At 40.9% G+C, this 13,725-nt stretch overlaps 1 protein-coding gene across 1 annotated transcript in view; it reads left to right on the top strand.

The window, feature by feature from the left end:
* The window catches only part of LOC103375100 (adenylate cyclase type 5-like), a 38,339-nt gene extending 26,225 nt beyond the window's left edge, over positions 1-12,114 (top strand). The window contains exons 11-19 of the mRNA XM_008305304.1: positions 1,711-1,827; positions 3,025-3,183; positions 4,736-4,920; positions 5,042-5,062; positions 5,381-5,513; positions 7,103-7,366; positions 8,153-8,357; positions 8,717-8,841; positions 10,003-12,114. Coding sequence (XP_008303526.1) covers positions 1,711-1,827; positions 3,025-3,183; positions 4,736-4,920; positions 5,042-5,062; positions 5,381-5,513; positions 7,103-7,366; positions 8,153-8,357; positions 8,717-8,841; positions 10,003-10,131 — 1,338 coding nt within the window. The 3' untranslated portion in view covers positions 10,132-12,114. The remainder of the gene's footprint in view (positions 1-1,710; positions 1,828-3,024; positions 3,184-4,735; positions 4,921-5,041; positions 5,063-5,380; positions 5,514-7,102; positions 7,367-8,152; positions 8,358-8,716; positions 8,842-10,002) is intronic.
* Positions 12,115-13,725: the final 1,611 nt, after the last annotated feature.

Below are 13,725 nucleotides of genomic sequence, written 5' to 3'. Positions count from 1 at the left end.
AATAATGGTCAGATAATATCAGCCATCTGAAACTTTAAACATATGCTGATCTTGACCTCCTGGCAGGTTCTTTTTTATCTCAGTCGGTGACATTTTTGGGAGTCTGATGTTTTATAGGATGAATTGAGCTGATTTTGAGATTGTTTCCGGTAATTGGGGTTTTGCGAACGAGCGGTTGCACTGTCAATTACAGAGTAGTGAGTAAGCAGGCTTGCTGTGATCTGTTCGCTGGTTCCAGAAGACTTTTTGTTCAACTTTGTATGACAGATGTGCACTTTACCTGTGCCTAACATTAGCCTGCCAGAGTGCAAGCAGCAGCATCACCATCAGAGACCGCAGCTGTTCTTCATTTATTCAATATCTAAAAAACCTGACTGTTGTTGAACTGGCTTGAACTAGATATCAGCCAGAAATAGAGAATGAGAGGCACTGTGAATGCTAACTGTTTTGTCCTGAATACTCACTTCAAAGTCTGAAGTCTGAGCTTTTGTTTGTATGTTTGTTTTTTGAGAATTCTGAGAGGTAAGTGAGGAGATTAAAAAACGTTTTAGGAGAAAAAAAAAATCAAAAATTAAAATGACGAGAAAGAAAGGTCAGAATAAACTCAGAATTCTGGACAAAAAGTCCAAATTAGAGTTTAAACTCTGAGTTCAAGTGAGAAAAATGTCTATTCTGACTAAAATCGAGGTTTAAACTCAAGAGTCTCAGTTTAAAAAAGTCATACTTTGAACAAAAAATGTAATAAATCTGAGTTTAAACTTAGGATTTTAGGGAAAAGTAAAAATAATTTAATAATAATAGTAATAATAATAATTTTAACAAGTCAGATATCTGAGTTTAAACTCAAGTGAGGATTTTCACAAGAGCTGCTCTTTCATGTTTTCAGCCCTCCTCTGGGTTTAACGTCTTCTCTCCTGCCGTGACTCCAGAATCATTCTTCTTCCGCCATCATGGAGTAGCTTCCCATTACAGCCTGAGGAGAGAGGAGGCTGCAGGAGAAGCTTAGTGTGAGGAAACACAGGTCTATTCTACATGGAAGCTGTTCATCAAGTGGTGTGCCGTATAAGTGCTGCATCTCCACGGGAGTTGGTTGGATGTGGTGATGCAGCTGTGCAGCCACTAGCAGCGCTGCTTGAGCCTGGTTGCTGTGGAACCGAGGATTTCTCATTGGACAGCTTCTCCTGGGATACACCCAGTGTTTCATCGCTCTGAGCTTTTCCAGAATCTTCCTCTTTCTTCGAGGTGCATTTAAGAGATTAGAAGCTCCTCCATGATCTAACAACATCAGTATTTTTCTTGCGTCTCTCTGACAAGATCACTAATGCAGCAACTTTTCCCATAGCTTTCTGTAAAAAAAATGTCTCATCCAAAAAGTCTTGCGGCCAAACCATAAAAGTTTTGTCCATCCATTGTTTCACTGCTGATGAGTCATAAGGAAGAGGAAAGTTTGGAAAAAGGAAAAACTGAGCTGCTGTTTGAGTTTGTTAGTGCAGATGAGTCATGGTTGCGTTTTGACAAAAACACTCTTTCTGTGTTGTCGGTCCTCCCATCTGCTCAGACTGACCTGCACATTTCAGCGTGGTACTACGTATTTAGGGATATTTTAAGGACTGCAGAAAATACATATTCATTCACTGAATTCTTCTCATTTCCCTTCCACCTTCTGAACCCCTTGCTCTCTATGACTTCCTGGTTTTCCCGTTGTCCCAGATCTTCCCGGTTGCACTGCAGACTCTTTCTAAGAGGATCGTCCAGTCCAGACTGAACAGCACGCTGGTCGGCGTCTTCACCATCATCGTTGTCTTTCTCTCTGCTTTCATCAACATCGTGAGTTCTCTTTAATAAAAGAGCGAGAGTCATTCCACCTCAGTTCTCCAAACTGTGATAAAGGCCACGCCTGACCATCTAAAATTTATAGAGAAGGTTGGGCTCATGTCGATTTTTGCATCTTTTCTCCGTGTCAATCTGTGGAGCAACGTTTGAAGTGCATCATCTTGAGAAATCATGTGTCTAAAGCTCTGACAGGTTATTGATATGTACATATGGTCTTCAATGGTGTAACCCTGCTTTGGGAGAGCAATACAAACCAGTTATATGATGGTGCAAATTTGATCAACAACTTTTTTTTTTTTTTTTTTAATTCCGACATTCCATAAAACCTTTATTTTTCACCCCAAGAGCCTGATTTCTTTTCCTGTGATTTCTTTTAAAAGAAAAACAAAAGAGAAAACGGCTGAAGTATGTCTTCCATTTACAGGACCTTTTACATGACCTATGACTATTTTGAAATCGTGCCACAAGTTTCAGATCTTCCACTTTTGGCAGCTGGCAAAATGATAAAGTTACTTTAAAATGCTTCATTGTGCTCCTACTGTGGCTTCAGTCAGGTTACAGTGTGGCTATGAGTTTGCTATACTTAAATGGTGGGTCAAAACTTCCATAGGAGCTTTAAAAATGTCGAGTATGGTGCCAGTCAGAGGCAGATACCTTATCAGAAAGCAAATGTAAAATATTAAGTTAGAAAATTGTGTTTTTTTTTTGTTTTTTTTGCATTTATAGCCAATATTTGAACATGCATTCAGCAGGTATATGACATGAAACTACTCCAATAGTTACATACTCTTGTTACTGGGCTGAAAGAAGAATGATGGTTTTCCAACTCATAGCGCTTTAAATAATTTTATGAAAAGTGGCACCTTTAAGCAGTTTCGTTCAATTAGAAAACAATGACCTCACCTCTATTTAGGGATTTTTAACTCAAAAGCTAATGTTACCTCTGACCCCAGACTTCACACATGGCCGACTCAATCAGTATTCACCACTTTAATAAAAATCTGTCAAACTGAAGATGATCCTGCGTGGGCCATTTGTTGGACAGCAGAATCGTTCTCTCACACATAACTTCATCTTTAAAGCCCTGAGCATTTTGTAATCTTCTCATTTTGTAAGACCATGAGATGTTTGGATCCTGAATGGCCTGCTCCTGCTCTGACGTGTCTCTCTGTAACCTCTGACCCTGCTCAGTTCACCTGCAGCAGCCACGACCTGCGGAGCTGCATCAAAGCCGAGCTCAACATCAGCCTGGACAGTGTGAACGCCTGCCACGCTCACCTCCTCAACTACAGCCTGGACACTCACATCAGCCCCTGTGGAGACGACGCTCTCATCTGCAGCTTTCCTGAGGTACAGGTGTGCTTTGTTCTGTGTGTGTGTGTGTGTGTGTGTGTGTGTGTGTGTGTGAGAGCGTTTTAGTTGGCTGCCGGCATTTCTGATACAAAAAGACCCTCCAGGCTGCATGTGGAAGCAACAAAGTTTATGGTTTATGATTGATTCAAACAAGGCGACGTATAAATCAAACAGACGGCAAACTGAAGCTTTTAAAAAAACATTTGTCTGAAACAGTGCAGCGAATTCACTCTCAGCATTTCCAATTAATAAGCAAAAATGTTCTTGTTTTTCTGTCTAACATGTGTCTGCAAAGAGCTTTATTGCTTTTAGGTGCCAAAAACAAAAAAAGGAAAGAAAGAACGAAAAAAATTCCAATATTTGTGAAGTGCTTATAATGCAGTCGCACAATTTTAATGTCAGTCTTCAGAAAAATGACATCATTTTTTTGAGCAGAACCAACGGGTGCTAAGTGAGGCTAACTGCAGTGAACGGTATTGTTTACTTTGCACAATGATGTTGAAATGAACAGTTAAGTGGTCAAATAGTGGGTTGATCAGGTGTTTTATAACTGCTCTAGATGTGACTTATTCAGCTGCTCCATCTCATATTTACTGTTTAGAGAATCTTAAAAAATCTATTTTGACAGATGACCAATGATTCTAGAGATTATAGGTGGATGAAAAACCTTCATTTTACATTTCCGTTGTAAAAGCCAGTGTAATTATACAAGTAATCTTTTATTTAACAAGCAAATCTATGTACAGCTACAGAACTCATCATTTTTTTTGGCAATTGTCACTAATTTTATCTATTTTTTTTAATTTAAACTTGAATTTATCAAACATGTAATTTGTAGTAGGCTATATGTTTGTTCCACTTTGTACTACGAATGTGTACTTTATCTCTACAGTATTAACCTACTAGACTATAATCAGCAGCATTACTGTAACAGACTGTAACTGTCTTTAATATGTTCAATCTCCACCAAAGGCAAAAAAAAAAAAAAAAGAATAATAATCAATTTGATGAACTAGATATCAAATGCAAATACAAAAAAGAGGATTAGTAGCACTGTAATAACTGAGGGGTTTGGCTTTGAATTCTGACTTAAAACCTGGAATTTTGAATTTAATTCTGACCTTTCTCTGATTCTAAAGTCAAAATTATGAGAGAAAACTGGGGAAAAAAAGAGATTAAAAAGATTTTCAAACAATAATTTTTATTGCAATATCTTTTTTGAATTCTGAGAGGGGGGAAAAAAGTCAGAATTAAACTTAACTCTCAGGTCAAAAGTCCAAATTAGATTCTGAGCGCTGAAATCTGAATGTTAATAAGTTAAGGAAAAGTCAGAATTAAACTCAGAAGTCCCCAAAAAAAAGTCAGAATTCTAAGAGAAATGGCGGCTAAGTGCTAACTACAGCTGTGACTGTTAACATGTGGTTTGCAGAATGATGTTTAGTCAAATAGTGGGTTGATCAGGTGTTCTACAGTTCCTCTAGATTTAGTCCGAGCTGCAGCAGAACATAAAACAAATGCACTTAACGTCTCCGTGTGTTTTCTTCCTCAGTACTTCTCGTCCTGTGTGCTGCTCAGCCTGCTCGCCTGCTCCGTCTTCCTGCAGGTCAGCAGCATCGGTAAACTCTTCCTCATGCTCTTCATCGAGCTGCTCTACCTTCTCATCATGGAGGTGCCCAAAGTGAGCCTGTTCGACAACCAGGATTTGCTGGTTATAGCCAACGCCATCAACGATGGGTGAGTCTCCTTGAGTGTGTGTGTGTGTGTGTGTGTTGTTAACACTTGTAAAGATTAAATCTTTAACCGTGTGCAGATGTTGTAAATGCTGATCAGCTCTTCTCTGTTCCTCCCCTCACAGCGAGCAAATGAATGGAACAAGGTGAGCCTGATGGCAACTTCTATTACCGCAGAGACGCAGAGCATCATCTCTGTCATCTGTTTAAGCTAACAGCATCATTATCACTGTGCTGGCACAAATGTAACTATAATGACCTGCTGCTAACAGATGCTGACGCTAATGAGCCAAGATTTAGAGGGCACCTTGTTTTTTTGGGTTTTTTTTTTTTTGTCAAAATGTTCCTGCAATGGAACTCGATGTAACACCTCTGTATGTGAATGATTCTGTTAGCTCAGCATTCAGCATAAAACATCTAAAAAGCTCATCTCTGTGTGTCTCTGTGTGTGTGTTCACTTCCAGCTGTGTGATCGACACAAAGGTTCCTCTGAAGATCATGACTCCAGTGGTGATCACAGTCTTCGTTCTTGCTCTCTACCTTCACGCCCAGCAGGTGGAGTCCACAGCCCGACTGGACTTCCTCTGGAAGCTGCAGGTCAGCGTTTGCGTGCCTTTCTGTTCCTTTAAGGTGTTGCTGACATGAAACCAGATGTGCTGCATCTTTTCTTAACTGGTTGTGATTCCACTGGCCTCTGTCGCACAATGTTTTCATGCCTGGTGATCCTGGTTCACAGAAAGTGTGACATCATGTGGTCGTGCTGGTTTTCTGTGACTCTGTTGAAACATTTTTGTTTCTGCATAAACACACTGATTACCCAGAAATTGCTGTTAACACTAAACAGGTTCAAACTGATACCAGGTATTTAGCATTCAAAAACAAACCTGCTTAGATTTGTAAAAAATAGTGCATTAATTAGCTTAAATAGCATGAAATTGAGTTTTCTTATGAGCACTTTAATAACGACACAGAATAGAAACTTCACCGTTGCAGTCTGATTAGATTTCGGTGCACTTTGCTGCTGAAATTAGTACATTAAAGAGGTAGAAGTCCTCTTTTTTACTGCTGGAACCATTCTTGAAGACATACAACTAGTATTATAAGCATATGTGTTCTTTTATCTTTTATGCTTGAAACAATCATATCTCTTCCTGTCTTTTTCATTGATATTTCTGGAAAACTCTTGTGGTTTTCTGTCCATGTTCAAAGATACACGGGTCATTACTATTTCTCTGTAGAGCATAAGATAGATAAAACAGTATTCAGTCATACTTATGTGAAGCACTAATCCTACTCTTGAGCCCAGTTCACGTTTTTCAGTATCACACACTGATCTGTAAGCTCTAAACGTGACTCTAAAAAGTTTCTATCTTCCCCCTTCATGCATGATTGCTTCACCAATAAGACACTAAATACTGAAGATATGTGTCCAACTTTGTTCAGTTTGTCCTCACAGAAGGAGAACAAACTTCTCATGGTTGTGTGTTTAATAATCAAATGATTTTCAGTGAAGTATTAATTCAATAATAGCGTCTCTTCAGGGACGTTGCTTTGACGCCTCTTGGAGGTAGTGAAGGAGGCTGCGCTGCCTGTGGTTTGTCATCCAGTCAAGTGGATAAACAAGTTAGATTTATCTAAAGAAAAAAACATTTAGCTGGTGGAGGTATTTATTATTTTGCAGCTCACTGCTGTCACCGATGGTTAGTGTTTAACAAGATGAAGAGCCTCAAACCACCCCAGCAGTTCTGTGAGGCTCAGATGGAACCAAGCAAAGCCAACGAAAGTAAAGAAAACCACACTTTTAAAAAGGAATGAGAGATTGAATTTGATTTTGATGGTGAAGCAAGTGTAAAAACTGGGTGTTGTCACAGGAGTCGTCCATCAAAATAACAACATCAGCAGCAGTAACTGTGCACCCTAACTGGAAATCTAAAGTATCCAAACCAGTACTGAAGGTGTCAGGTTGCTCATGTATCACTGGACAATTGACCAGCTGGTGCCACTAGAGGAAAAGACCAGGGATTAGTCTTCATCTTGTTTGGATCTTGAATATCTTCACCAAACTATACGACAGTCCGTCCAATATTAGTGGAGATATTTCACTTCAGATACTCAACAGTAACAACTTTTCTACCTCATGTGATTCAGGTTTACGCTTTAATCCTTGTCTTTGAACTGCTCTCCAGGCTACAGAGGAGAAGGAGGAGATGGAGGAACTGCAGGCCTACAACCGGCGTCTGCTCCACAACATCCTGCCCAAAGACGTGGCCGCTCACTTCCTGCAGCGCGAGCGGCGGAACGACGAGCTCTACTACCAGTCGTGCGAGTGCGTCGCCGTCATGTTCGCCTCCATCAGTAACTTCTCCGAGTTCTACGTGGAGCTGGAGGCCAACAACGAGGGAGTGGAGTGTCTGCGGCTGCTCAATGAAATCATCGCGGACTTTGATGAGGTAAAGATGTGAACAATTCCAACTGCATGTGTGAGGACGTGAATCTGTGGCTCTTACTGTAGGATCCACTGGTGTCAACGATGCTTTTTGAGGCTGCGGTTTCTCAGTTACTGACGGAGAGGTTTCTGTCTGATTTCACACACTTAAAGGTGGAGTCTTCTGTGACCGCATTCACCGTCCCTCTCACTTCTACTGCCCCCAACACAAACATGCACTCTGTAATAGCATTGTGTGGATCAATCTAAGTTTCCAATTTACAGAAGCTTTGCTATGTACAACCAACTGATTTTTTTGTGGCTCACACTGATTGGACAGCTAGAGGAGCGTGACGAGATTTGATTGGTGTTAAAGTATGCAATGCTGTGCACATGCAAATATAGCAATAAGGTTTATTTATGCATCGAGCAGACATGGAGCAACATAATTTGGAGTCATGTCTGTTACAAGCTGATGAAGTTAGCTCCAATATTGACTCTGGTTTGGTCTCCACCAACTCATAGAGAAAACATTTGGTTCTTAAGCGATAAGATGCTCCTTCTTTCTCCTTTTCTGCAGTAACATCAACATTATGAAAATAAAAAGGACTCCTTAATAAATGCTGGTTTCACAACGAGAACTTATAAACTACTAAATGTTTGTTCATTACTTTTGCTGCTAAAAAAATAGGGAGAAAGAAGAAGCTGCTTTAACTTCAAATTGGGTTCAATGAACCTGCACCGAAGCCCTGCTAAATATAGCCGCTGATAAAACAGAGTGATTAAACCTTCCCTCTCCTGCTATCATCAGATCATCAGCGAGGATCAGTTCCGCCAGCTGGAGAAGATCAAGACCATCGGCTCCACCTACATGGCGGCCTCCGGCCTCAACGACTCCACGTACGACAAGGCCGGCCGCTCGCATATCCGCGCTCTGGCCGACTACGCCATGAGGCTGATGGACCAGATGAAGTACATCAATGAACACTCCTTTAACAACTTCAAGATGAAAATAGGTGGGCAGCAGAACAGAAAGACAGGCGCTACTACTTTGTAAATCCAACCAAGGGGAGAGCAGAAGGTGTGAGATTGTTATTGACTGCTGCTCAAATGAAGGCATCTGGTAGCACTCAGAAGACAAACTAATGCTCAGTTGCCATGTTGGAACTGAGCAGTTAATTGCCAAACTGATGTACTCTACAATGTGTCTGCTGTGGGAGCAAAAGCTTGATCTAAACATTCTTTCCACACTATAAAAGAACCTATGAAGTAAATACCATTTGGCCTTCCAAGTGTTGTTGCTTTATTTTATTTTGTTTACATCACTCTTTGGTTGTAATTAAGTGTGCTTTGTTATGTTAATTTATTTTCTTAGGTCTTAACATTGGTCCGGTAGTTGCTGGGGTAATTGGGGCCAGGAAGCCTCAGTACGACATCTGGGGGAACACGGTAAACGTGGCGAGTCGCATGGACAGCACAGGTGTACCAGAGAGGATCCAGGTAAAGTGAAGTGCTCGTTTTTACATATCCTATCACTCCAACTCCCACAGATAATGGTGATCAGCTTGGTGACAGCAGAGGGCATGCAACAAATCAATACTAAAAACTTGCTCTGAATAAAATTTGCATTTGGTCAATGTTACTTCGCTGAAAGCTTTCTTGTCAAAACTCAATAAAAAAAAACAAGTGGAACTGAGAGTAGAATGTGAACATTGCAGATGCCACTTTACCAACTTGGCTTTAGTTTCAGTCTATTTCGGTCAGAAATCAGAAATGTATTCAATATGCAGCGGCTCTGCAATGTACGTCTTTAATCGCGTAGCCGATGGGTGTTCTTGTGGATTAATCATAGCAACTGGACCTGCTTGAGTTCCTTGAAGACGTTCTCATCCAAGAGGCTTCATCAGTTCTGACTGACTAGTTGGGAGTTCCACATACTTATATCCTAAAGGAACCATTAACATTGAGTTTTGATTTCATTTGGGGGTTTGTTGCTCCTCCCCCTCGTTATGTGAGTCGTTGCTGGTCCCCCTGCCACAATGGGGTCCGTTAGGGTCTTTTGTGGTGAGGTGTGAATGTGGTTTCATCTTCCTGGGGAGAGATCTTAGGACTGAGCATCAGGAACTCCCAACTAGTCAGTCAGAACTGATGAAGCCTCTTGGATGAGAACGTCTTCAAGGAACTCAAGCAAGTCCAGTTGCTCCGATTAATCCACGAGAATAACCATGACCTGGACGACTGAGAATCTTCACAGACACTTAGCTGATGGGTGAATTTAGAAAGTATATTTAAGATATAAAAAAATGATTGGTTTCACTCTATCAGATAATAAATCAGTACAGCTTAATAACTCAAAGCTGCAGATGGAAACTTTTGATCTAATCTGTCTCTACTGCACCTTCAGGGAAAACAATTTAGAGGAGGCAAGTATGATGCTAACAAATGGATCAATAAACAAAAAAGGGACAAAAAGATTTGAAAAATGGTCTGTTGGCACCACTGCGTACAGTAAATAACTGCTTAGAGTTACAGCCAGCACCTGTTGCATGTGACCAACCGGCTGCACTACATTCATGTGCTACTGTTTATGTTGTCCCGAACTTTCTGATCTTGTCTTGCAGAAAACTGTGAATACAAATGCTATTTTCTGTCCACCCTCAGGTGACTGCAGATCTGTACCAGGTACTGAGCTCCTATAACTACACACTGGAATACAGAGGCGTGGTCACGGTCAAGGGCAAAGGAGAGATGATGACCTACTTCCTCACCAGTGGACCGTCCAGCAGTTAACCCACACTGAGTGACAAACAGACACATAACGGGTTAAAGCGCCTTATGACAAAATGAGCAGGCTCACAGACCTCCGATAGCTTATGGCGGACTGAGATCGACTCTCTTCTCACAGCACTGAACCCTTCTTGAACCCGAGGCCACAAAGGATGAGGAAGATTCATCCCAAAGCTCAGCCATGCAGAGGAGCTTACGAGTGGCAGAGGCCTTGCTAGCTTCAATCTGCCATCGAGACCAAAGATGTCCAATCAGAGCGCAAAGACAGATTTGGCCAGCTGTGTGAGTCTCGGTCGCGAAGGAAAAACGCTCTATTAGAAATTTGATTTGCTTCAAATTGCCGAAGGGTTTTTCGGACAAACCTGCAGGAGGACATGAGCTGTGTCGCCTCCTCGCTTTCTCTCTGCCTTTCTCCAGCTGAAGTATATACAGTATGTACATGTAAAACACAGACGGTTTTATGTGTATGTATATGAGTTCATGTACTGTTTGTAAAACACTTTGTCCATGTTGTCGTGATACAGGTACAAGAGTGTGGACACTAAGCCAGCACTGCAGCACTATCCGTCCTGGTATCGATATCTAATCACATCAGTAATTAACAGATTGATGGAGTCACAGCAAGTCATGTCTTATTGCTGAGGAGTGCAAATGAGGAGATCCCTCTGAGACTATACGGAGAGAAACTGCTACCCAGTGTTTACAGACAGCTTCCTATCAGACGCGTGAAATCACAACCTCCCACGATAGTATCAACAGCATATAAACACACGAACCACAAAGAGGATGTCAGCGAAGAGCTTTTTCTAATCTTCAAAAAATTTTTGTATTTTGACTTCGGAAAACACCAACCCTATGAGATATTTTAAGATTCTATATTTTGTACATTAATATATTGGAGAGCTATCTATAAACACCAGTGTGTATTCAGATGTACATGCTGTATAAACTCTCATGTTGGGATTTCAGTGGTGTTGCCTGATCACAGCCACAGCTAATGTGCCATTTAGCTTCAGCAGATCGACACTCCTGAATGCCCTTTTTTTTTTTCCTTTTCTTGCTCTTTTCAGTGAAATTGAGCATGTTCGATCTGCAGGAAGCCTGTCGTTTGTTGATTAGACGCCGTTGATGATTTTTCCCTTTGCCGGTGTGTTTCAATCTCACAGTAAGAAGGAAGTGTCAAACGGAGCGAGGGCGCGCTTTGAACGACAGACTGGAGGACGGAAACGCATCAGTTCTTGGTGCTCAAAAAGCCATTTTGCACTGCAGTGCTTTCAGCCGTCCACCTTCTCCGTGCACTGCTCCACAGCTCCCCTCTCGCTTGCTCAATCAGATGGTACGACCCAATGAATGTCCAATGATCTCCGATGAGGCCTTTAATATGGACTCTGTACTGACAATGGTGAAGATGCTCATCCTGTGGACAGATGAGCACATGTGGAAATGTGCCCTTTCATCTGCTGTTTTTTTTTTTTTTTTTTCCTCATCAGAGCACTTTTCTTCAGTATTACATCATAACCCAGCATGTCATCAGACAAACTGACCCGTCTGTTTCATAGACTGAAGCGATTTTTAGTGATGTTTTTACCAGACGCTACAGCTGCTTTAGTTTATCTTGGCTATCTTAGTTTATCTCCTGCCAGGATTTCAAAAAAGAATTCGATCTAAGAACCCTAAAGAATCTCATGAAAAGACCTAAATCAGCATGTCAAATCCTTATTGCAATGCTTTCTGACGTCCTTTATGTCCCTGCACATACTGCACCCTCAGCCCCTGTGAAAACATGAATGTTGAAACCAACACTCACACTGGATTGTGCATATTTATCGGGATTGTGGGTATAAAACCCGCGTTGGTGTGCTCATCTAGTATTTACTGCACCAGGATGTTATTTGTGACTCAAAATGAACTGCAGTGCTTTGCCATTGGAATAATTAGGCTCAGTTCTTTTTAAATGCTGCCTATAAATAAACGTGAATTTCCAAACAGTCGTCAGAAATTAATTAAATATGAATTGAAATGATGCATATGAAGTAATAGAAAGAGACTAGGAGGGCACTCAGAAAGCACAGACCTCCGCCAAAGCCATTAGTCCACTCTTCTGTGTGATTTTACAACCAAAACCACTTCACACCCCAGATTTAATGGGTTCTTTTTACCACCTCTCCACCAAGTTTTATAAAAAAAAAATCGGCATGGTGATGTTTGCATAATCTCGCTGACTGACAGATAAACAGCTATGAAAACATTACCTACTTGGCAGAGGTAATTATTAAACATTAAAAGATAATTAAAACCCACACAAGACCAGTCTAAGCCCCGATTCGCTGGCAGCAATGTGTTGGCAGGAGCCTGACCAGTCGGCTGCTGCTCAGTGGGTTCAGTTCAATTCAATTCAATTTTAATTCTATTGCACAATACACAACATGTGTCATCTCTTAGTGCTTGACATAGGAAGGTGAAGACCTTACGAATTTTGAACAGAGAACCCAACAATCCAAAGTTGCCTTTGGACTTCATCTGAGCAAACGGTTGGCAACAGTAGTAAGGAACCAAAAGAAAAAAACCAAACACTATTAGGGAGGGGAAAATCCTCCGACAGAACCAGGCTCAGGGAAGGCAGCTGTCTGCCTCGACTGGTTGGGTGAGAGTGAGGAGAGGAGGGGAGGGGAGGAGGGTAGCAGGATGGCTGATGGAGAGCAAGCAATACACTCAGAATAATAAATATAGGTTGGATTTCAGTGGATTTTTAAGTTTTATGCTGTTGATTTTAAATGGACACAGTGAATCTCACCCCAACCGGTCGAGGCAGATGGCCACCTTTCCTGAGCCTGGTCCTGTCTGAGGTTTTTTTGTTTCCTCCTCTCATTGGGGGGGGTTTTGGTTCCTTCCCACTGATGCCAACCTCTTGCTCAGAGGGAGTCCAAAGGCAACTTTGGATTGTTGGGTTCTCTGTTTAAATTCGTAAGGTCTTCACCTGACTATGTTCAGCACTGTGAGATGGCATACCCTCCTATTAAAGAAGTAAAAAAAAAAAAAAAAAAAAAAGCTGTCACTGAAATAAGTTGAAATTGACAAAAGTAATAATAAATAGAAAAAAATAAAGAGAATTCTGATATTGCCTTTGAATTGTGGTTCAACAGAAATATAATGTAAAAAAACACACACGCAAGCAAACAAGCATGATGGGACCCGTAAACTAATATTATGTTTTCTGTAACTCTCAATCAGACTTCTGCACCTGTTGACAGCTATTTTGATTTTGGTCCACTGCTCATCAGCAAAGTGCTCTAATTTGTCAGTTTTTTTTATTATTGTCATTTTCAATCACAATTTAAAAGCAATGTCTTATTTCAACAAATTATAATTTAGCACATTTTTATTTATGATTACTTTTTTCAGTTTCTAGTTATTTGAGTGACTATTGTGAATTTAGCCTTTTCTTTAATGGAAGGGTATGAACACATTTGAGGACGACTGTATGTTGTGAACTGCGCGATACAAATAAAATTGAATTGACTTGAATTGAATTAAATGTTTATACTAGAAACAAACATTTTCGGCATGCACGCCAATAACTGGGATTGCAAAAGAACA

Source organism: Stegastes partitus, unplaced genomic scaffold (genome assembly GCF_000690725.1).
Source record: "Stegastes partitus isolate 25-593 unplaced genomic scaffold, Stegastes_partitus-1.0.2 Scaffold2466, whole genome shotgun sequence".
Lineage (NCBI taxonomy): Eukaryota > Metazoa > Chordata > Actinopteri > Pomacentridae > Stegastes > Stegastes partitus.
Note: the sequence above shows the minus strand (reverse complement) of the source record. Positions and strands in the feature narration are given on the sequence as shown.